General features: G+C 36.6%; 1 protein-coding gene across 1 annotated transcript in view; it reads right to left on the minus strand.

Annotated features, from left to right (window-relative positions):
• Positions 1 to 23,837, minus strand: part of GRIK2 (glutamate ionotropic receptor kainate type subunit 2) — a 533,321-nt gene extending 509,484 nt beyond the window's left edge. Inside the window, exons 1-3 of the mRNA XM_036768273.1 lie at positions 23,834 to 23,837; positions 23,376 to 23,543; positions 19,095 to 19,352 (exon numbers count right to left, since the gene is read on the minus strand). Of these exons, the coding sequence (XP_036624168.1) occupies positions 19,095 to 19,352; positions 23,376 to 23,543; positions 23,834 to 23,837 (430 nt within the window). The remainder of the gene's footprint in view (positions 1 to 19,094; positions 19,353 to 23,375; positions 23,544 to 23,833) is intronic.
• Between the last annotated feature and the right edge of the window lie 1,633 nt (positions 23,838 to 25,470).

The raw sequence follows: 25,470 nt of genomic DNA on the forward strand, positions 1-25,470 counted from the left end.
AAACAAGTGTCACAAATGGTGAGATTTCTTAAGACAACCCAATATGGTGAATCTTTAATAATCTTTGTTTTCCTTGGCTGAGAAGGTTTGAGTCGAATTCATTTGGCAGGACCGGGTATGTTAGTATGTGGGGGTCTCGAACACCCCTAAAAACCTATGGTTCTCTACCCTCATCATTTTCTTTAACCTCATCACTCTGAGTAATTGGGCCCCAGTTATATGATGAGGTTTAGACTGTGGGAGCCCCCTTGAACTCCTCTTGAATCTTACCACCAGATGAGGCATTTGCAGGAGGCCATAAGCCTTTCATTATTGCTAGGCCCAAATCTCTAGGCTAGGTTACTCTTAACCTAGCCTAGCCCTCCATTGTCAGGCTAGTTTCCACACTTGATCCTCTCAAAGTGTCTATGCCCAAATCTGTTACCCTTAAACTAGCCTAGCCCTACATTGCCTGTTTTCTCCAGGTAGCCTTCAGCTACTTCCCACCCTTAATCCCATTCTCTTGGTTCCTGGAGTCTGACCTCATCCCATTCCCATCAAGCTCCTCCTTAGACTCCTCCTCAAGACCCTCCCTAAACCCCTCCTCCCATCACCCCAGGACCACCTTAGATCCCTCCCACAATCTTTGTGTATATAAGTTTCATCTTGCCTCCATGAAGGTGCTCAGATTCCATCTACCTCAGATGGAATCTGGCCTGCTTGTAAAAACGAGCATCACCAAGGGTGAGATTTCTTAAGACAACCCAATATGGTGAACCTGTAATAAACTTTGTCTTTCTTTGGCTGTGAGAAGACTTGAGTCAAATTCATTTGAGCAGGACCCAGTGTGTTGGTATTTTGGGGTCTTGAGTACCCCTAAAAGCATATGTTCTTCTCCAGCCAGGACTGGAAGGTATGTAAGTGTCTCCTTCTCTCTATCCCCTTCTGGCCCTTCAGTTGAGGTTGCTCTCCAAGTACCTTGGAGGTGTTTTTTTGGGCCTGACCTCTCAGGTCGCAGTAGGTCAGACAGCTAGGAGGCTGTCTAGTACTCAGCCTGATGATCTCAGGTTGTCAGTGGTTATGTTGGAGACCATGGACATGGCCACACATTCTGAAGCATGGGGACAGATGCCCCATCCAGAAGTGTATGCCAGATTCTTTCAATTCTCTCAGTACTGGGGAATTGGGAAAACTCCAAGTATGTTCTTGTGGGTTTTTTGTCTTGTTTTGTTTATTTTTTGAAGCTTACTCATATTTCTCCTTAATGGAGGAAGGGACTTCTAGCCCAAATGCCTGAAATGGCTCAATCCTTTTCAATTCCCAAAAGTTCACCTTTAGGTTGTCTTTTGCAAAATTGGGAAAAATCTAGTTTTTCTAAAGAACTTAAAAAGAAAAAGCTGGTTTTCTTTTGCAACACTGTTTAGCCTCGTTATCATCTAGAGGGCCATGAAGCATGGCCCATTTTTGCGACTTTAAAACATAATACTCTCTTGCAATAAGAATTGCACTGTCGCCTCTTATGGCCCCCAGGGCTTTGGCCCCTTCCCCTTCATAGACTCCTGCTCAGGTTCCAGCCATGGGTCTGGCTGAGGCAGCTACCCCTTCAGTCCCTCTCCCCGAGGAGACCTCTACTCAGGTTCTGGCCTCAAGGCCTACCCCTACTGCAGGCACTTCAGTATTTACCACCATGAGCCTTGCTCCCTTGGCAGTCTCTGGGGTATCTCCCTCTTCAACCCCCATCCCTCCTCAGGTACCAGCTGATCTTTAACCTTGCCGGTCAGATCCCCTGGCCTTGCAATCTAATCTAATTCAGCTGGCACCCCTCAGCCCCTCCCTCACAAGAAATAGGACTTTTTATCTCCCTCCCCAAGCTCCAGTTCCCACAGCACCTTCAGGGCTTTTTCCCCTGAGGGAAGTGCCTGTCTCAGCCTGTGGGACAATCAGAGTGCATATTCCATTCTCCATTTTGGATCTCATTCAAATTAAAGAGAAACTGGGGAGATACTTGGAAGACCCCACTAAGTTTACTGAGAGTTTTTTAGGGATCTGTCCCTACAATTTGAGCTTTCTTGGGGTGATTTGCATATCCTCTTCTCTACCACTGAGGAGAAGAGGAGAATCTGGGAAAAAAAAAATTTGGGGATCGTTTGACTAGCAATAACCCCATGAGATATCCCCCAGGAACAGCTGCTGTTCCCACTAGTGATCTGATATGGAATTATCAAAAGAGTGAAGATAGGGGAAAGAGGGACCATATGGTAACTTGCCTGTTAGAAGGCCTAAGAACGGCATTCCAAAAGCAAATACATTTTCAAAAAATTAGGGAAATTACTCAGGGACAAAAGGAAAACCCTGCCCTTTTCCAAGACCAGCTTGTAGAAGCAATTAAGAGATATATGAATTTGGATCTTGATTCTGTTGAAGGTGCAGCAATCCTTAGCATGTATTTCATTAACCAGTCTGCCCCAGATATTAGGAAGAAACTACAGAAAAAACACCTCCAAGGTACCTGGAGAACAACCCCAACTGAAAGGCCAGAAGGGGATAGAGAGAGGGGAACACTTACATACCTTCCATTCCTGGCTGGAGAAGAACTTGAGATCAGCAGTTGTTCCTGGTCAGGGAACCATCTGAAGAGGTCAGAGAACTATATGCTTTTAGGGGTACTCAAGACCCCAAAATACCAACACACTGGGTCCTGCTCAAATGAATTTGACTCAAGTCTTCTCACAGCCAAAGAAAGACAAAGTTTATTACAGGTTCACCATATTGGGTTGTCTTAAGAAATCTCACCCTTGGTGATGCTCGTTTTTACAAGCAGGCCAGATTCCATCTGAGGTAGATGGAATCTGAGCACCTTCATGGAGGCAAGATGAAACTTATATACACAAAGATTGTGGGAGGGATCTAAGGTGGTCCTGGGGTGATGGGAGGAGGGGTTTAGGGAGGGTCTTGAGGAGGAGTCTAAGGAGGAGCTTGATGGGACTGGGATGAGGTCAGACTCCAGGAACCAAGAGAATGGGATTAAGGGTGGGAAGTAGCTGAAGGCTACCTGGAGAAAACAGGCAATGTAGGGCTAGGCTAGTTTAAGGGTAACAGATTTGGGCATAGACACTTTGAGAGGATCAAGTGTGGAAACTAGCCTGACAATGGAGGGCTAGGCTAGGTTAAGAGTAACCTAGCCTAGAGATTTGGGCCTAGCAATAATGAAAGGCTTATGGCCTCCTGCAAATGCCTCATCTGGTGGTAAGATTCAAGGGGAGTTCAAGGGGGCTCCCACAGTCTAAACCTCATCATATGGATCACTAAATCTCAATGATGCTAATAACTGATGTATAATTCCCAGCTCCTCCCCCCAAATTTCCCCTACCCCAAGCTGTCTACAGACAGATTCCCCTGATTCCAAGCTCTGGCTTCCCCTTTATTCACTGATGCCTGCCATTGACTCCTATATGCCTGCTCTCCCAAATGAATTCCCTACTTTGCTTTGCTGCTGAGATCACCTATTCTACTCCTATGAGTCCTCTAGTTCCCAGATTTTGATCATTCTCCATCTGGCTCATCTAGCTACTAACCAACCGGTCCCTGGAGGTAAAATTATTTATTTCCACCCTGCAATGCTACCTTTTCCCTCTACTCTTGCAGCCCCTTTTTCCAGTTGGTGAGTTCCTCTCTGAACTCCCATTCTGAGGAACAGTCTCAAGCCAGCCATCTTTCATTCCTCTGCAGGCTCACTGCTTCTAATTCTTTGAACTTCACCACCATTCCTCCCTTACTCCACCCTTCTCTCCCATTCACCTCTCAATTCCTTGACTGTCTTTTTGCTTGCATTTGTATCCCCAGTGTTCATAATAGTGCCTTGCACAGAGTGAGCATTTAATAAACGCTTGTTGACTTGGTGCCTACATTTTAGAGATCAGGAAACTGACCCCAAGACAGGTGAGGTTATTTCCCTGTTGTCACACAACAAGTTAGTGAAAGAACAAGAATTAGAATACTAACAGCTCACATTTACATAGCACTTTACAGTTGGCAAAGCCCTTTTCTCCACACTCAGAGAGGCGGGTCATAAAAATATTATTATTCTCACTTGAGACATGAGGAAACTGAGGTTCTGAGGAGGAAAATGATTTGCCCACTGAGGTCAAACATTATGACTCCCAAATCAGATCTTCTGGGCTTTAATCCAGTCAACTCAAGTATGTAAGATCTCTCAGCAGCAGAGAAAGTATTGGGGAGAACAGTGTCTCCAGAAAGCCCGCAGCTCAAGACAGGGGTACCCCTACAGTTTTAGAACACATAGTGTCTGGGGGAATATGAATATATACATATATATATATATATATATATATATATATATATATATATGTATGTACATATATATATAGTGAAACAGACAAGGAGTTAGTGGGGCTTTCTAAAATGGAATACAAGATTAGATCTGTCTGTCTTAGTCACTTAAAATACTCTTCTCATACAGAACCTTATTCAGCTAATGCCATTGTATTAGACCTTCTGCCAGATTACTCGGCTTACATAAAGCATTCAATTCACCTTGCCCATCACTGCTTTAGTTGTGGCAGATTGTTATCACTCTCAATGAATTAGATATATTACTGGAAAATTTACTGTAAAGGATGAATTATGTTAGATGAATCTTCCTTTTTCCATTTACTTTAATATTAGACTAAAGCTGGATTTTGATCAGGACAAAAATGTCCCTGAATATCCACTTTAAGAAAGTAGCAAAGTTTTAAAAATTACTTAGTGTAAGCCATTACTTGGAAACTATTCAACCTGTCCATTCTCACAAAATAAATTGTGCTCCTAGAGGGAAGGTATGCTGGGAAATCATAGGATCCCATATCTGTACTTGGAAGAGCCCCTCAGAAGCCATCTAGTTCAATTTGTTCCTGAACAAAAATCCTGTCTCCAGCATCCTTAACAATTGGCCACCCAGCTTTGCTTGAAGACTTCTAGTGAGAGGGAACTTACTTCATACTACATACCAAAATAATCCAATTCCATTTTTTCATTGGTCTAATTATTAAGAAAGTTTTTTTTTCTTTCAATAAGCCTACATCTGCCTTTCTGCCACATATGATGCTTCTAAATAATTTTCTATGATGTTGAAAAAGTTATAGGCATATTTTTGTTTTGTTTTATTTATATTGTGATTTTGATCTTTTCTGCTTCTCAAAAAGTAGGGAGAAGTAACCCAAGACTGGTAAGCAAAAATTCAAAATAAATTAAATTTCTGAACATTGTTCTGATCCATAAAATGGGTGTATGTCTTCAGAGGACATTTCCACTTTCTTGTATTTCTTTTATGCAAGCATAAATATATTCTTTAAATTGGATGGGTACTGAATCATCTATTAATATAATTTTTTTTAATGTCTGTAATAGTAATTAAGGTGGGACTTTTTGCTGCTCTTCTTTTAAGTGCCCTTAATGATTCTGGCCTTTGTTTGAATGGGGCAGATAAAGTGGGATTTTGCCTTGGAATGTTTCTTAGAATTAAGACAATGGAGAGTCATTGAATTGTATATTATGTGATACTAGGGATGGGGAACTTTCACACACCCAGCCTGGGTGAGGTCAGAGCCCTCAGAGCTCTGAACCGGATATAATTGAGGGGAGCTTCTTGTTTGACTTTTGGGGCACACTCATGGAAGGAGTGTTGAGACTCTGGGCACGCCATAACTGCCCCTGGCTTTGTAACCCAGACCCAATGGTTCTTCTCTGGTAATCGCATATTGTGATTTGAATTGGACAAGGTCTGTCTGTCGATGTTTGTAATTTCTGTTTGTATTTGCCTTGATGTTCAGGGTGCTGATCTGTTCCCCCTGAACTAAGTGAATGACACATGTATGTTTGATTAAACTGAGATTGTTAACCCCTTAAAGTTGCTTTCCTTAGAAAAGCAGATCAAAGAACCTGTGTTAGCAGCCCTTCTATATGCTGGGGTTATTAGTCTTACACCCCTACAGCAGCTGCTAGCAAGATTGTTGCTACAATGTCACACTATAAGACTCAGGACCCTAGATCCATTTTCTGCTATAATTGTCTCTCTTAAGCTTCTCCAGGCTAAAATATGCTTGCTTGGTGGCAAAAAATGTAATATGAATAGTTGGCTTTCATTGAGTATTGACAGTGACAGATTTACTTGTGCTGATCTGTTTCCTTAGTTAATTTTCACCCACTGGACTTTTATGAAGATAAAACACAAATTTAATATAGCAAATTGCCAGGCTACACCACTGCAAATTTTCAATAAGTATTTTAGCCCCCAAATCAATAAATTCCAAAAAGTGCATTATAATCACTCTAGGAGACAGAGGGTATCTTTTAATCCCCTGGGAAGAGTTCCTTGAACCTGACCTAACAGCTCAATGGAGGAAAAGAGAAGAGGGGATTGAAAAAAGACACTTTGAGATTTCAAACACGCTCAACAAATATTTATTGAATAAATAAAACAAAAATGATATTGGTCCAGAAAGTTCAAAAAGTGGAACTAGAGAAAGATAGGATAGAGAAAGAAGAAATCTTAACAGGTTATAAAATATGGGAGTAAACAGAGGGTTAAAAAGGGCTAGGAGAAAAGATTAACCTAGTTTATCCTAGCCCTAGCCTAATGCACATCAGAGCTATAATTCAGAGTAACCAAACTCTGCTTCTAACTAGGTTTTTGCCCTTAGACAAGTAATTTAATCTTTCTTGGCCTCAGTTTCCTTAGCTACAAAATTAAAGAAGAAGGATAAAGAATATCTAAAGTCCCTTTCAGTTCTAATAGTCTGACCTACAAATTGAATGGAATGGAGCAAAAGACTTCAAAGATCATCTTGTCCAAACCTCTCATTTTTCACATGAGGAAAATAAGACCCATAGAGGTTAAATGACTTGACCAAGGTCACAGAATTTATTAGTTATAGAAAGAGAAACGGTACCTAGGTTTCCTGACCCTTGCCTAGCCTAATGCTCTTTCAGAGATTGAAGCAAAGGCACTAATGGAGAAAAAGCATAAAAATAAGCAAAAACACTATTAGAAAACTGCCTTAGCTAAACAGATATTATGTGGGGCCAGCAGCAAGTAGACCAACAATTTTCCTTGGGAATAGTATAAAAATATATTTTATCTATACCCGTGTGTGTGTGTGTGTGTGTTTGCGTGTGCTTGTGAATCTGATATGTGTATTTCTTAAAACTGACTAGGGAAAAATTAGGGGAAATTGAAAAGATAAAATGGAATTGATCATTTTGGAAGGGGTATGTGTGGTAAAGATAGTTCCAAATCTGGTGGAACATGAATTTTGATCTTGTTGTTCAGTCGTTCTGCCCTGTCCAACTCTTTGTGACCACACCAGGCTCTTCTATTCTCCACTACGTGTTGTCAACCTTACAGAGTTCGTTCTAAGGAAGACAAACAAAATTAGGCTGTAGGTGTATGTTTATATCTCTCAAAAGGATGCACAGGCATGTAGATGCATGGGAGTTCATTAGAAAATGAACTCAAAGAAAGGCCAGTTGAAGGAGAATATATACCCATAAAGCAAGGAAGTGTTTCCTCCTATCCCTTGACTCAGGATGTCCATGTCCTTTGTCAGCCAAAATTATAGTTACCATAAGGCAAGCAAGTGCCCTGACTTCAAGATATCTGTCATTTTGTTAGCCATTAACAAGGCAATGTCATAACAGAATAATGTCCATAAAATATCAAGATAAGAGAAGTGCCATTAATCAAGATAGTGTCTGGTTCAAGGTGCCTGGTCCTTATCAGTAAGAATGATCCCAATTAGCTTCATCTGGCCTTGTGATTGCTGACACAGAAAGGAACATTTTGGCTTCACTTAGAGAACAGGAAAAGGATTAAGGCATGTTAACTCAAAGTGGCCAAAATATTTTTCTCCTAATGGGCCAATCCAGGTTTTAAGCCTTTTTCAAATGATTTTTTTTTATCATGCCAATTTTTGCATGAAATATTCCCTTGATATCTCTGATTTTCTTGAAGAGATGTCTTGTCTTTCCTATTCTATTATTTCCTTCTATTTCTTTCCATTGCTCTTTTCAGAAAATCTTTCCAACTCTCCTTGCCATTTTCTCTGGAATTTCACATTCAATTGTATGTATCTTCCTTCTCCTTTCCCCTTCCTTTTCCTTCCTTCCTCAGCTATTTGTAAGGCCTCACCAGTCAGCCATTTTACTTTCTTGTTCTTCTTTTTCTTTAAATTTTTTTTGTTGATGCCTCCTGGACAACATTGCAAACCTCTGTACATAGTTTTTTCAGGTACTCTATCTACCACATTTAAGGGATTAAATCTATTCATCACCTTCATTTCATACATAAAGGATGTTATTTAGGTCATACCTATATAGTCTAATGGTTTTCCCTACTTTCTTCAATTTTAGTCAGAATTTTACAATAAGAAGCTCATGATCAGAGTCACAGACAGATCCAGGTCTTGTTTTAAGTGACTATAAAGAGCCTCTCCTTTGGTTGCAAACTGTATAATCAATCTGATTTTAATATTGACCATTGTAACAACAATGTGGCTAGCAGCTGTAGTGGGGGTGCCAGACCAATAACATTAGCACACAGAAAGGCTGCCAACACAGGTTCTTTGATTTGCTTTTCTAAGAAAAGCAACTTTAAGGGGTTAATAATCTCAGTTTAATTAAACATATATATATATATATATGTATATATATATGTATATATACACACGCACACACACAGACATACACACACACACACACACACACACACACACACACACATACACATATCATTCACTTAGTTCAGGGGGAAAAGATCAGACCCCTCAACTTCAGGGCAAATACAAGCATACATTATAAACAGAGCAAATAACACAAACCAGTCTATGCATAGCAATACATAGTTACCAGAGAAGCACAAACATCTGGGTTATCAAAGCAGGGGGTGGGGGGGGTGGGGGAGGGGAGCCTGTTTCAACAGCTTGCCCAGAGTCTTGTCACTAACACTTTTTCAATGGGTGTGCCCCCACAGGCAAAAAAAAAAACCGACAACCTCAGAGCCCTTCTACCCTGTTAAGGACCCTGAGGGCTAGGGCCAACTTAGCATTTAGGGTATAGGATAGTTATTCGATCACTAGCACCATATTATATACATTGTTTCAAATCAATGACTCCTGATTGCCTTGGTGCTGAGAAACACTCCAAAACAAAAAGATCGCAGATTTACCTGCCCAATTCAAACAAAGGCCAGACTCATTAAAGGTGCTTGATAGCCTTGGCATTCCAAAAGAGAATAGCAAAAAGTCCTGTCCTGATTACCATTACAACCATCTGGTGATGTCCATGTGTAGAGTCACCTTTGAAGTTGTTGAAAAAGTCGTTGCTTTATTAGTTTCTGCCCTGTTTCATTTTGTACTCCAAGGCGAAACTTGCCTGTTATTCCAATTATTCTTTTTATTTCCTACTTTGGCATTCCAATCCCTTATGAAGAATGTGACATCTTTTTTGTGTGTGTTAGTTTTAGAAGATGTTGTAGGTCTTCATAGAACTGAACAACTTTGGCCTGCAGTACGTAGCAATCGCCTGAAATAAATTCATCCATTCCCATCCATTTAAGTTCACTGGCACCCAAGATGTTGATGTTTAATCTTTCCATCTCCTGTTTGACTGGCTTACTTTGGTTCATAGATCTTATATTCCAGGTTCCTATGCAGTATTGACCTTTACAGCATCAGGTTTCCTTTCATCACCATATGTATCCACAGCTGAGCTTCCTTTCTGCTTTGGCCCAGCCACTTCATTAGTACTAGAGCTACTTGCAGTTGTCTTCTTCCCCAATAGCACATCTGACAGCTTCTGACCTGACAGGCTCATCGTTTGAAGTTATCTTTTTTTAAAAAATCATTTTAGTACTCTTCTTGGGGTTTTCTTGGCAAAGATACTGGAGAAGTTTGCCATTGCCTTCTCCAGTGGATAATCTTTTGTCAGAACTCTCCACTATTACCTGTCTTAGATAACCCTGCACAGCATAGCTTATAATTTCACTGAGCTACACAAATGCCCTCCTCCATGACAAGGCAGTGATCCAGGGTGGGATGAATTTCAGTGAAACAAAAGATTCTGCAGATTAAGCCAATCTTCTTGTATTCCAAGATTAAGAAAAAAATATATAGCCAAAATACAAGAGGAAAAACATAAATTGATATACTGTATATTGCATACCATTATCTCAAACCTTACATATCAAGTCACATACTGTATTTTATCCTTGCCAGACAATACGGTGGTGGCAAGTATTGGTCTAGCATTTTCAACTACTGCCAGCATATTTATATACTAGAATGTACTAATAACAGAAAGTCTCATACGAAATTTTTTTTAAAAATTAGATTATGCCATTACATGCAAGAACTGGATAAAAATCATAAATCTATGTAAACTATATACTAAAGTGACTAAATCAAGAAAAAATGAAACAATGTCATCAGAAATTTAGTTTTCTATGCATTTGAGAACATATATGAATTACTTTGAGTCCTGTGTCTGGTTAAATGTCAATAGGACAGAGTCATGCAGTGCATGGTGAAGCTGGATTTATGACCATAAGGTCTACTTCTACATTAAACAAGTATAAGAAGTAACAGAAATTACACAACATTGAGTGAGAACAGGTGGAAAGAGCTCAAAATCATTGTAAAGGGAAATTCCAATCTGATTATCAAAGGAAAGTCCCAAGACAAATATCCCTTTGTGGCACCTTTTCCTAAAACAATGTCTCTTTTTTCCTAATGCATCTAGGCTTTCTTCATTGATCAGATAAAAAGAATGATAGCCCTTCAGAAAGCAGTAGGCTTCTGCAAATTGGTAGAATTTAGACACATAATAGGGTTAGCAAAACTTAAGTCTGAGAAAACAATGTTGCCCCATAATTTCCTCAACCATCATTATATTCATCATTCAACTATGAAATTTCCCCTATTCTGATCCTCTCTTCAGGAGGAAGAGATGGATACAGTGAAATTTTATTATTTCCTATATTATCTTCCATTTTCAGAAAAATAGAAAAAATTAATCATGCACTCAAAAGTAGGGGTGAGTTGTTGTCAGATAAGTTAAATATCCTTAGGATAGATGGAAGTAAAAATACTTAAAACAAAGCTCCTTCTTATATATTTTAAACTAGTCTGTCACCTCTAAATTTCTAAATAATTTCATAATTTATTTACAAAATCACTAAAGTAGCACAAATATAGCCATTATCTAAAACATAGTGTGGTTTCTCTAAGGCCTCTTGTCATTCCTAATCTTTATTTCTAAAATTCAAACAAATTAAGAAATGGCTGAAAATATAGTAAAAGAAATGTCAAGGTATTTTACTAACACTTAAAATTACTTGGAAAATGCTATATAATTCACAAGAGAAAAACTTTATACATTATTTGTATAATGAATGAATAAAATGAATCTGATAAAAATGAAATAGACTTCTCTAAATAAATTTAAATATTTCCTATACATTCCAGAACAGCTCTTCCCCTCCCCTTTCCCATTCCCTTTGCTTATATAAAGACACTCCCAGATTACCTAACATTCCAGGCATTCTACAGCCTTGCTTTTCCCCCTCTTCCTATTCTCCTACTCCCTCTTCCTTCCCCCTATCCTGTCAAACTGTATATAGACCAGATACCTAACTCCACTGGGTGCTCTGGCCTCCCATAAGGAACACAGCCCACTGGGCACATCTCCCCAATAACTGACTTTATTAACTTGAAGAAGGTCTGAGTGAATACTTTCAGGACAGATATTGTGACTCACAAGCTGATTCTTTGTCAATAACATTTATGTAGCACTTGAAGGTGTGCAAAGTGCCTTTCAAATATTATTTTATTTTATCCTTATTACCCTGGTTGAGGGATGGGGGTGGCAAGTACTATTATTATTATCTCCACTGTGCAGATGAGGTAACCTAGGTAGAGGTTAAATAACTTGCCCTGGGTCAGACACCTAGTAAGTGTCTGAAGTTGTATTTGAATTCAGGTCTTCCTGACTTTAAGCTGAGTGCTCTATCCACTAGCTGCCTCTAAAATCATGTTTTTAAAACACAATTAACCTATATATACATTGATAAAGATTTCCTACTATATAATTAGCACACCTGAAATAATATCATAGCCAATTTCCTAAGATTGCTTAATTTACTCAAGAAACGATATTCAAGCATTACTGCACCAGCAATACTGAAACCTTCTTGGAACACTAATACACCAAACTATGTAATCAACTATCTCCAAATAATTAGGTTTAACACATAATTGCTAATTGTATTTGCACTTGGAATTACAGAACACAGCACTTGAAACACTGTACTTAGAAACTAAAACATATAATCATTCTGGATCCAAATTTCCCCCACCCCCTGAAATAAGATCAAAATTATCTGATTCTACATTTCATAATACTGAGAAATATTACTTTCCAAAAAGGTATTCTTGAATGAATATCTTTTGATAGAAAGCCATGATGTGGATAAAAATGCATTATTGTAGTCTATTTAAATTTAAGCCTCTCAAAAAAGAAAATGAATGCATACTATCATTTGACATTTTATGGTCTGATACCAACTCAAATGACCCACTTAGTGACTTGTCTATATACAACCTTTAAAACTCATTTACAGAAATTTAATGAAAAGTCATCTCTAGTTGGCTATTTTGAAAGTAAACGCTTTCATTTTTTTTCTATTTTCTCCATATCAAGTTATTAAGTTTCATAATATCAGATCAAATGCTTGGTACTTACTTATTAGTTATTAATTCCAGCTATAAATTTAGCCTTCCCTCTAAAAATTCTTCTATATGTAGGGTTACCATAGTTAAAACTTTTTTCAAAAGGAAAAAAAGGAAAAAAATCAGTGTATAACATGAAACATAATACTTGTTTTATCAATATATAAAAGTCACAAATGTAGGCTTCCTATGAAGAAAATTTTCCAAACAGTTAGAGATGTCTGAGAGTGGAATGGACTACTTGAAGAGTTGGTAGTTTCCCCCTCACTGTATGTCTTTGACAAAGCTTGGATGACCATTTGTCAGGGATGTTGAAAAGAGGATTGTCATTCAGTTATGACTTGGACCAGATGTCATATAAGGCCCTTCCAATTCTGAAATTCTTTGGATCTGTGAAATAGGAAAAAAGTGTCTCTCAAGCTATCACCATCATTGTGCAACTTTCCTGATTGTCACAATTTCCTATCTAATTTGGCAAGTTATTTAGATTTATATAACCCAAATATTAAAATTACAAGTGCAACATAGGACCACTTTAAGAACTTTCCTGGCAATGAATTTGGTGATAAAACACCAGGCTATAGTTTCATATATCTACCAGCTACCATATCCAATTAATTCCTGCTACCATGACAGTAACATAGTGCCATGGAAAAACTATAAGATTTGGAATCCAAAAATCTGGATTTGAATTTTGGCCTTGATCCCTACTAGATGTGTGACTATGAGCAAAATACTTAACTTCTCTGGGATTCTCTTCATCTGAAAAATAAAGAGAAAGAGACTAGATGACCTCTAAGGTAATAAGTTCTAAATCTATGGTCCTATGATCCTTTCTGATCCATATGAACATTCAACTGCTAACAATGTCCACATCCCTTTCTGACTTTGCCTCACTTTTCTATTCCACTAGAAGAGTCAGTATGAAAGAGGATTTTTAAAAAAAGGAATATAACAAATTTTTAACTCTATATCATTTGGCATTTAATGCACATTTCCCTCTACTAGTCTTATGCCTTTTTCAAGACCATAGTGTAGGCTGTGAGTACCCAAAGCCAATCAAAATGATGGTATAGGGCCATCATCCTAGAGTGATTCACAATGATTTCCCCTGCATTATCAAAATAATAGCATAAATGTTTTGATTTATCTGTGGATAACTAGCAAATCTAGATATTTTTGTTACTTTAAATAATCCCTGATTTCATCAGTGTAGGGTACACCTTATACCAACATAAATCACAACCCTCCAAGCCTTATATTGTTTTCACGGGTTACAAAAATGAAACAAAATAGCTATTGGTATTTAGCCTTCTAGAGTTGAGCCTTTCCACACAGAACTAACCTGGACCTCAAACAAAAGATACTATGCTGGGTGCCTACTCAAAACTTTCCTTTCATAGCTTATGGTCTGCTGAAAAAATCTAGAAACCAGGGTCAACTATGTGCTACGATAAATAGGACATTAGCACAGAGGCAAGTATACAACAAAGGTCAAAAAGTAAACAAACATGTATATCAAGTGCAGCAAAAAAAAGATTAAAATTTTAAAGATTTTACTGACCAACACCACTAAAAATTACTTTATACTCTATTATATTCTAATATTATGAAATTATTTTTAGAATAAAACATATCACATATCCCTGAGCACAAATCATAAGGGGATGCTTGGTCTATAAACAAAGCTAGGAGTGTAATGATTTACAAGAAAATACTTACAACTCAGTATTGAGACTGTTTACAAGCTGACACATTCCTGATTTATTTTTAGTTCAAATTTAAAATGACTCCTATTCTACTCCATGACTGACAGAAACATGATCTTGTTTCTGATGCCAATTCTTTCCTTCTTTTCTGGACATCATTCAGAGATCTAACAGACTTTTACGGTGTTTAAAAGCATTCATCCAAGACCACAACAAATGCTAATGATCATAAAAAGACCATATCCTGTTCATATCATTTTCAGGGTTTCTCTAGCTCCAATATTATAACATTTAATTTCATTACGTCTATGTAGAGTGATGTGATTTTTGTTGGCAAGAGAAAAACCTTATAGAAGGATAATTGTCAAGTAGCAAACTAGAAAACTCAACAAAATAAATTAGAATGTAAAATGGGATGAGTAGAATACATAATGAACTGCTTTTGAAAGGAGATAGGGATAATACAAGTGTAATGGTTTACCAAAGTCTTAGCATCAACCCAAAACATGTAGACTAGAATTCATTTAGATTCTTGATCATAATAGTCATAGAATTTAGTACGTGGTTAAAAAAAATCAGTGAGGTGGCTCAGTGGATAGAGTCCTGGACCTGGAGTCAGGAAGACATCTTCCTGAGTTCAAATCTGACCTCAGACACTTAATACCAGTGTGATCCTGGGCAAGTCATTTAACCAGATTTGCCTCAGTTTCTCATCTGTAAAATGAGCTGGAGAAAGAAATGGTAAACCACTCTAGTGATCTCTACCAGGAAAACTCCTAATGGGGTCACAAAGAGTGAGACATGACTGAAATGACTGAACAAAAATATCTTCCTTTTGTCCCATGGTCATGGTTGACCTCTCCTCCCATTGAGTCCTACTGTCTATTTCAATTTAAAGACAAATTACCATTCCATTTACCCATTTATTTTGATTAGAAGTGATGATACCAATTGAAGGGTCATAGATTTAGAAATGTAAGGGAATTGTTTGTAGGTCATCTATTCCCCACATTTTACAGGTGCCTGAGCCCCAGCTTCTCATTTGCAGACACTCAGCCCAAATTCTAACCAGAAAGTCATATTATCTCCCTTATTAGGAGGAGAGGAGATAAAAGGAGAGGAGGGAATGGAGGAGGGGTAGAGAGGAGAATAGAAAATCTTAGAGCTGATAGATACATTTATACTCCTGTTTTAAAGTGTCTCTCCTTTCTGTCCTAGCTTCAAATCCATATGTAAACACTTTAAACATAGCTGACTACTTATAATTGGCCTTAAATTAAAACAGACCACTTAAATTAAAACTGGGCAGTTGTGGGTTCAATTAACCAAATGTCTATGCTATTAGTTACAAGTAGGCAATTAGTTAATTACAAACAATGCTGAAAATATGCACAATTGGATGCACCAAATTGCCATCCACTTGTAAATAGGACATTAGCAAGCTTCTTTCTTCTGAAAGCATTTTCCAAGAAATGGTTACAACTAGAGATGTTTAAGATGTTCTAAGTTGACATTTAAAAATATATGTGTATATGTATATACACATATATACATATATATTCACCCAACCACAAAATGGCTGTTAATTTTTAGGACAGTACTATTTTAAAGGTGATTCATGAAAAAATGATCTGAAAGCAGAATAAGTCTTTGCTTTGACAACGCCATCTACCTAACAATATTCCTATATTCACCATAAATGTATTGGTATAACCCATAGACTATAGGTAAATTTGTGCAGGATCTGTGATTTGGGGAGGGGGGATGAGGAAGTCCTTTCCACCAATGCATATTGCAACTTATCTGTGATTTAATAAGTCCTACAGAATATCATTAGACACATAAAAGTTAAATGACTCAACCAAAATCAAATAGTTAGTAAATCAAAGGTGGAGTTTGTACCCCAGCTACATACCTGTGTACTACCTATGTGACCCTAGGGCACATCACTTAGCTTCCTTGATCCTCAATTTCTCAATTCGTAAAATGACAGATTTTGGCCTAGATGACCTCTAATGCCCCTTTTGGATCTAGATCCATGATCTTATGAATCTTACCCAAATCTTTCTGACTCCAAGTCCAGTACCATACCATATCCTGCTATGCCAAGATGCCTATTAAACCACATGTAGAGAATGAAAATACTATTTCATGCATGCCAGTAAAGTTCAATACATACATATAAAGGCAATATCAAAAATATCCTAAATAGTAAAACACTCAGAAAGAATCACAAATTTGCTTCTTATCATTTCCTATAGACCAATTAACCTAACTATTCTTCAATTTCTTTATCTCTTTTTTTAACATTATAAACAATATCAATTATGTCTTACCTATTTTAAGAAATAAGCATATTCAACAATAATATACATACTCCTTTGCAGGAAGGGACAATGTTGTATTTCAGCTTTGTATGGCTAGTGTCTAACACAAAGTAGGCACTTAAGATATATTCGGTAAATTGAATTTAACAGTATTTATTCACATATCTATGTAAATTAGATTAAGACAGAATAAACATTACCATATAAATTGGCATGTGCATATGTACATGTTAAGGCCCATGTGCAAAAATAAACTTATTTGTAAATGAGCTTTTCTGCTGTAAATAGGCAGATAGGACCTGCCAAAGAGCAGAAAAAACTTAATTTATGGCATAAAGTAAGATACAACAAATTAAATATAGTACTAAGAGCATAAGATTTGAATCTAAGCTTTGCCACTTACTTTCTGTGTGATTTTATGGAAATCACTTAAGCTCTCTGGACCTCAGTTTACTCTGAAAAATGAATGAGTTGGACCATCTGAACTCTGAGGTTCATTCCAGCTCTAAATCTGAGACTTTAGATACACTTCAAAGGGCCCAAAATTTAGTCACTTTAACTTTAAAAATTCCTTCTTAAAAAAAGGAGTATAAAAAAGACTCAAGCTTAACCAGTAATTTTTTGTTTGTTGCTAAATCAGTAAATATTTCTTAAATTGCTACATTGTTTTAAAATCTTCAATCAAACCACTTTCTCATGAAGACAGTCCATATACTAATTTTTTGTCTCATTCTTTTATTTTTACTTTTTAAATTTATTTTTATTTTTAGTTTACAATTTTTTAAAGTCAGACATATTTGCAAACGAGACAGTTTCTATAAGGTCATATTTGTGTTGTATGTTGGATCAGAGTGTTCCTTTGTCAACATATTTCATAGACACCATAGTTGTGTTGTTGAAAGTAGAAAGGGAATTTCAAGAACCATTCTATCTGATCTTCCATTTCATATGTTAAGTTATTTCTATAACTAATTCTCTAATTGTAACTGTGAAATTCTTATTGTCACTGCTATTCTCTAACACTTTATAGGCAAATTTTAAAACAAAAAAGATGATTATAGAAGTAATCCCATGATACTGATAACCAGATGAGTACTTTAAATCAAATTCATCATTAATTTATTATTATTCAATATAATATTCAGATGTTTCAATAACTCTGAATGACTGAGGCAGAATTTTTAATTACTAACTACCTGTATCTGAGAATAGCCTCCCAAATCATATATAAAACAATAGATTGAATATTGCAACACAAAGGCAGAGACTAAATTACTCAGCATATGTTCAGAGAAAATTCATTAGGGTCCTCAGTTTACAATATACAGCAGAATGCCATTTGGTAAATTGCCTCTTATTGGACCTTAAAATGATGTCAATAAGAAGTGAGCATTTTACATAGACATTTAAACAAAATGTGTTATTCTTTTTTCCATCACACTATTTGCATATGAAGAGCTTTTCCAGCTATTAAGGATATGCCAGAGTAAGAAAGTGGCTAGATGTGGTGGTCTACTGACAGCCAGTCATATGCTTTTGCTCTGGAAACCGCCGCCCCCCAATATAAATAAATACATCTCTCAGACAAATATTGACATCAAACTTCTCAAAAGACGCATTACAGAATCAGAGTTGGAAGGCACTTCCAACCTGAACCTGAACGACAATCTCTACTACACTATATCCAAATGGTCATCTAGTCTTGACTTGAAGACCTCTTCCTAAGGCATCCTATTCAACTTGTAACAACTCTGTGTTAAGATTTTTTTTCCCCTTAAGTCAAAACTAAATCTGCTTCTTTTGCATTTCCACCCATTGCTCCTAGTTTTGCCCTCAACCTCACTCAAGAAACTAAGCATCTATCATTCCTTCACACAATCCTTATATGGCATGTTCCTGAGCTCCAGCAAACATAACGGTCATATTCCTTTGGATGCTCTTGCTTGTCAGTGTCCTACTTGAAATGTGGAACCGAGAACTGGAAAAAAAAATTCAAATATGGTCTTAAGAGTATCTTGTCTATCACCAGAATAATGATGCTGTTGTTTTCCACATGCAAAATACTGCTTTCAAAATCCCCTTTGAGCATAAAACCAATTATATGACTAGGAGTTGTGTTATAATGAGAGAACCATGATGTTTTCTCGCTCCTTTACCATGTTCTTTGCTTATCGGGAGGATTCCCTGTAATCTGGCTCACCAAAAGGTCAATGCTACAAATTGCAAACTAAATAAAATTTTACATTCAAAAAATCCGTAAGTAAAAAACAGACCCACAAAAAGCTACTTAAACTTACCAGTGCTATCATCATATACAACTGTGACTGTTTTCCACTTGAAAAATTGCACCAGGTCCAAAATGGCACGGCTGAGTGAGGAGAAGTCAGGGTATAGACTGACATAGAAGGAATCCTTGTTGTCTGACACTTGGTGCTTCCAGCGAGTCTGTATGTGGGGAACCCCCAGGGCATTGCAGATGGATTGCACTGCATTGGCTGATGAACTGTGCGAAGGCCCAAAGATGGCTGCTACCCCGAGAGACAGCTGATCACAGGCTGAAGAGGAGATAGAAGTCTGTCAATGATGAGAGGAGAGAAGCCAATGTGCCAGCAGACAAAGCATTAATCCCATGAGCCAAAAGGCAAAATCCTGCATTACTCTGCTCACGATAATTTTAAATATCATTTATATTGAACTAATTTCACTTCCAGTTTTTCCATTGTTAACATTTTTCTTGTACGTGGGGATTTAATACATCCAGACACCTGTAGCTAAATTTTCTACAGGTCACTTTGAAAGAAGGGAGGAAAAAAAAGAGTAAGCTCAACAATGTCCAAATGCAGTAATATCCAGTGAGAGTTTTACATTTTTGTCAAATATTTATTTATAATATTCTAGTCCATATGTATGCATTATATATGTAAATGTATTTATAATATATTACGCTATATATGTATATATAGACATATATGTATATATTATACATACATATACATACGTATAGGTGCGAGGGGGTATAATTTTTTTTTTCTGGGAATAGCCCTGATTTTGAAATAATGTATCTATTTTGGACAATAAATTCAAAAGGGAACAATCAAAAAGTTGCTGCTAAAACTCCACACTCTGCCACAGATACAAGTGAGCATCAATAGATATACAGCCTCAGCCATAGGACACAGGACAAAGGCTGAACATTAGCAACTACCCAGTGATCTTAATGCAGATAAATTAGAACCCAGAGTGAGTAATTTTGTAGCACTGCTAATTCTTAGCAAGAAAGCTCCAATTGCCCTGGATTTCGGGTAGACTAATTTCCTGCATATTGTTGGGAATTTGGGTTTGTTTGAAGTGCTAAATTGAATTCAAATACTTATCTAAGGATAATGTGAAACCATGGAAAGTTACTGAAAGGAAACAGAGAAAGACTGAGGAGAGGGTAGAAGAAGACAACTGTCCAATAAAAAAAAAAGTCTATGAGTTACTCACTGAGTCTGTAAACCTTTGGATTATTTGGCGAACTCTTCATATTCATCCATTAGTACTTATGGAGTATCCACAGAGTTCAAATACAATGCTACATGTGGCTCTCATATTATCCTTCTCTATATTAATCCCCATTAACCACACACCTTTAATCAGCAGAAACTCAGTACAGATGTCCATGGTATGAGATTTAATTCATTATATCTTCCCTCTTAAAGTCGGGATTGAGCTTTAATTTGTGCTCAGACTAAATTCATGCAAAAATCAAGAAGGGGAATTTATTGCTAGTGAATTTTGAATTCTTGAATAAAGGTTTTAAGTGATGTCTAATATTTTCAAAATCTGATATTTTCATCACCTGATCTCTAGTTTCCTCAAATATTTCTAGGATAGCATCATTTTCTCTTTCATAATATTCTGGCCTGCTTTGAGGTTGATATTTAAAGGAGAGACATTTTAAAAGATCCATTAATATTTCATCTGTACTCACACTCAGAATTCTCTAGCATTAATTGGTCTAAGCATGCTTTACATTTACATCTCCCTAATGGAAATAATCATGAACTATGTCACTAGTCAAATTCTGCAGTCTGCCTGCATAAGCTTCATATTGCAGCCACGAGGACAAATATAATCATTTCAATGGAACCTTTAACCTCTGGTTGCAGCCCTTCAAACCTTCCATCACACAAAAGTGGTTTTAAAATGTGTAAAATGATTTCACATTCATAAAGAGATGAACTCTGAGGGCAGACAAAATGTAGACTCTGATAAACACTAGTTGGCTGCAAACAAAAGGACACATTTTCACCTTGAGAAACATGGACCCTTTACACAGTTCCCATTAATGCTAATAAGCATAGTTTGAAGAGATTGTCTGGACCAACACAAGAATATATAAATAGCAATGAACACTTTAAGGGATTCTATTCCATCACAAGTTTATGAAGTATCTTAAAAGTAGCCACTTCAAAAAGGCAAAATCCATACAAAAACGATTTCGAACTATGCGATATTACAGTAGCCCATTTCCTGCAGAAATGTTTATTACCTTAATACTTGTCAGTAGACAGTAAAATCTACCTCGTTACTTAATTAAAAAGCAATATCGAAGCTTAGGTTCATTACTCAGTATTTTTGCAACATAGTAAGGAGATAGAATGTTGGACCTACAGTCAAGAAGAAATGGGTTCAAATTTTCCCTCTGATACTTAGCTGTGTGACCATAAATAAGACACAATCTCTCTGAGCCAGTTTTATCATCTCTAAATTGAGGATAATGAGATCTATAACGGCTCTCTACCCTATATATCTCATATTGATCTATATCATTAGTCATGAGATTAAAATGACATAATGTCATTGCAAAGCACTTTGCAAACTTCAAGACCTATAAAAATACGTCATTCTTGTAATTAAATGAGCTAAAAATTTGAACTATTTCCCATTCTTTTATGTTTAGATGTACAAATTAAATAGGGTTAGGGATTGGGAAAGGGACTAGTCCTGTCATTTTGCTGGTACAGGGAATTCCCAGGTGAGGAAGTTAATACTTTCTATGCATCTGAGAGTCCTGGATAGTTTCCTAGAGTACTGAGAATGTCTTGCTCAGACATATATAGTTAGTATATATCAGGGGTGGGACTTGAACCCAGGTCACCTTATATCCAAGGCCACTTCTCACTCCATCACATTCCCAATTGTTTTTTTTACTCTTTTCAAAAAATAAAGCCTTAGAATGTGAAATTCAAATATAATGATACTATTTACTTCAGTACTTCAGGAATCTATTATTTTATTGGTATGCGTACTCTCTGCACCAATGCAGATTATAGCCTTTCTATATCTGTATAAATGTCCTTTAACAGTTTCTATGGCTCCCCCCAAATCACCCTGCAACCAATCTCAAGGTAAGACTCACTGAATCTAGACATTAGACATGATCCTTCACCTGGTCTACACTCAAAACCTGTCTAACAGAATAGGACTTGTCATTTCTTACACTCTTCTGACACAGCCTTTAGGGACCCAAAGTTACTACTATATCCCAATATGGCTTTGGAGAAGGAATTTAGTGAAGAATTATAATAATAGCTCACATTTTATAGAGCACTTCATGTTCGAAAAGGAACTTTTTCACAACAAACTTGTGAATAATGAAGACACATAAAAAGTTCCATATAGATCCACAAAATGTATCTTACTCCTTGCATATTCTTAACTTTCACTGTACCATATTAATTCACCATAGTGTCTAATTCTATTAATAGAAAGAAAAAACAAATAATTTTTAATTGGACATGAAAGATACATACTTAAGGTTTGGCTTTTTGTTTGTTTGTTTTAAAGATTCCTCTCAAAGTTTCAAGGGTATCATGAAATTTTTAGCTTTCTCAACTTTATAAAATCACTTGGAACAAGAAATGCTTGGTGGGAGAACAGATAAATTAAGATCATAGTAGGACTATAATTAGTTTTGGGGAAAAAATCTATAAAGCACAGACTTGAGGATACAATAGCTCGCATTTGTGAAGTGCTTGACAATTTAAAAAGAATCCACAAGCTCTTGAAAGGTGGTTTTGGTATTTCAGAGGCTGGGGGGGGGGGTGGGGAACAAGATAAAATTAAAGACAGAAACATTTCAATACATGTATCATTAGTCACATGGATAGTATAAATTTAATTACAACACAGTTAACTTGTGTATTTCAATCAACTGTTTTGAGGAAGGGTTCTTTGTGTTCAGGTTTAGTCCCAGGTTATTTTTCAGTTTTGTTTTTGTTAATCTTTGTTGGCGGTGGTGTTGTTTTGTGTTTTTTTTTTTTTTAGTAAATTATACAGTCATAAGAAATATTCTTTAGCCCTTAAATGAAGTTGGCATCAAAAGTTTATCAATACACATTTAGGCCGGCGGTTGAATTAAAATGTTGCTGTTCTGTGTCATGTAGAGATCTTTTGATAAAGATCAAAATAGTCTATGTTCCTAAGGAATTACCCACAGACTAGAACTAAAACAAAAAAAACTGTTAGACATTGTTATAGATTTTAGCTCTAGAAAACCACAAAGGTTTTAAAAAAAAAGTATGCCAAGTTACCTTTCTTGGATGCTTCAAAACTATCATAGAGATTTATCTTTTGAGTGTCGTAGGTAAGGGTGGTATTGGGCAGTAAAGTTCTATTTCTGTTGATTGTGTTCACAGCAAATCTGAAGGCTAATTCCTCAGCTCCCATTGGGCCAGATTCCACATATTCAAAAATACCACCTGATAACAAGAAAAGAACAAATAATCAACTTTTATAATAAGACAGAGGAAATACATAAATATTTTAGTTTCTATTAAATATTCTTTAAGTTATGCTACTGAATGTTAGCATATTCCTCTAAAAATCGACATTTGATTTATAATTATAGTTTAAACGATAAGTATATATTGCCAAAATAACCTAAATATTATAGACCAATAAAGTATTATTTTTGTCAGCCTTAATAATTACTATTGTTATGATGATTATGACACACATATAACTTTAAAGTTTGTTTAAATTATTTTACCCATGACTCAAGTAAATGTGTATATATAGATTTTACTGAGTAACTAAAATTTGACATGGAAATGATTAATATAAAATTCATACCAAAGACAAAACAGGGAAAATGACTATTCCCTGCTTGTATAAAACTATAATGAAATTTACAGTAAAGTACATGTAATAATTTAGAATCAACAGTAATTTAGCATTGTGTACATGATTCTTAGGAAATAAAAAGTTTGAAAAATTCATTTCTAAGTAAATTTCAGTGTTATGTTTGCAAAAAATGAAAACAATAATATTAACTTCAAAGCAAAAAATCAAAAAATTAAAGTATCACTCAGCCTTCAATGTCTGAAGATCTTAACACTGTAAATTTTTAACTCTAAAAGCCTATTGTATGTGTCACACATTCCTGTGTAAAGTAGATGTAAAAAAGATTTTCATTAACTGTATATTCCTTTATAGTACTCATTTATATACTGGTAGCATAATTTATTTCAAAGGTCCATTCCTTAAAATCTGTCTCACAATGCGTACTTTTCACTAAGTCAGAATGACTGTCACCACGTTATTTAATTTAATTCAATAAGTATTAAATTCTGAGTACATGCAAGACATTGTCCTAGGGCTCTGAGGCTATGTGTTCTCTTGAAGAAGCTTACATTCTGGGGTAGAGAGTAGAGAGGATACAGAAAAATGAACACAAAATGTGTATGGTCATCTCATCGGTTCCCATGAATTCAATTATAATCTCTATGTTGATGGTTCTCAGCTTTATTCAGCCCTAACCTCTCTCTTGACCTCCAGTCTAACATCTCCAACTATTTATTGAACATCCCAATCTAGTGTCCCATGGAGATTTTAAAATCAAGATGTTCAGAACAGATGTCATCATCTTTCATTTCAAGTTCTCCCCTCTTCCTAAATTCCCTATTACTATCAAGAGCATCATCACTCTTAACCTAGGCATAAACCTCTATGCCTCACTCTTTTCATTCCCACCACTGTAATCCAATCAGTTTCTAAGTCCTGTCATTTCTACTTTCATAATATCCCTGTCAAACATCCCCTTCCCTCTGACATGGCCACTTGCCTGATAAAGGGCTTCATCTCCCCACACCTGGACTATTTCAGCAGTCTACTGGTTAGTCTCCTTGTTCCAATCCTTTCTTCACTGCACACTATCCTCCTGCCTAATTTAAGCACAGATTTGACACTACTCCTGATCCCATTTCATAGATTCCTGTGGCTCCCTACTTCTAACATCAAATATAAAATCCTATTTTACTTTTAAAGCCTTTCACAACCTGGCACCTTCTGGTCTTCTTACACCTTATTCTCTAACCTATACTCTGCAGCCCAGTGATACTGGCCTCCTTGTTGCTCCTCCCAAAAGACATTCCATCCCTCCCTGATTCAATGGATGTTTCCTATGCCTGGAACTCTCTCCTTCTTCATCTCTATTTCCTGTCTTCTCTTGCTTCCTCCAAATTGCAACTAAAATCCCTGGCTTCTCTTGCTTCCTTCAAACTGAAGCTAAAACCCCACCTTTTGTAAGTAATCTTCCTCAATCCTACTTAATGCTCCCCCAAGAGTAGTGCTTGATCACACCCTCCTTCCTTCCTTGTTGTTCAGAACTGTGAATGAACATGTATC

Source organism: Trichosurus vulpecula, chromosome 7 (genome assembly GCF_011100635.1).
Source record: "Trichosurus vulpecula isolate mTriVul1 chromosome 7, mTriVul1.pri, whole genome shotgun sequence".
NCBI classification, from domain to species: domain Eukaryota; kingdom Metazoa; phylum Chordata; class Mammalia; order Diprotodontia; family Phalangeridae; genus Trichosurus; species Trichosurus vulpecula.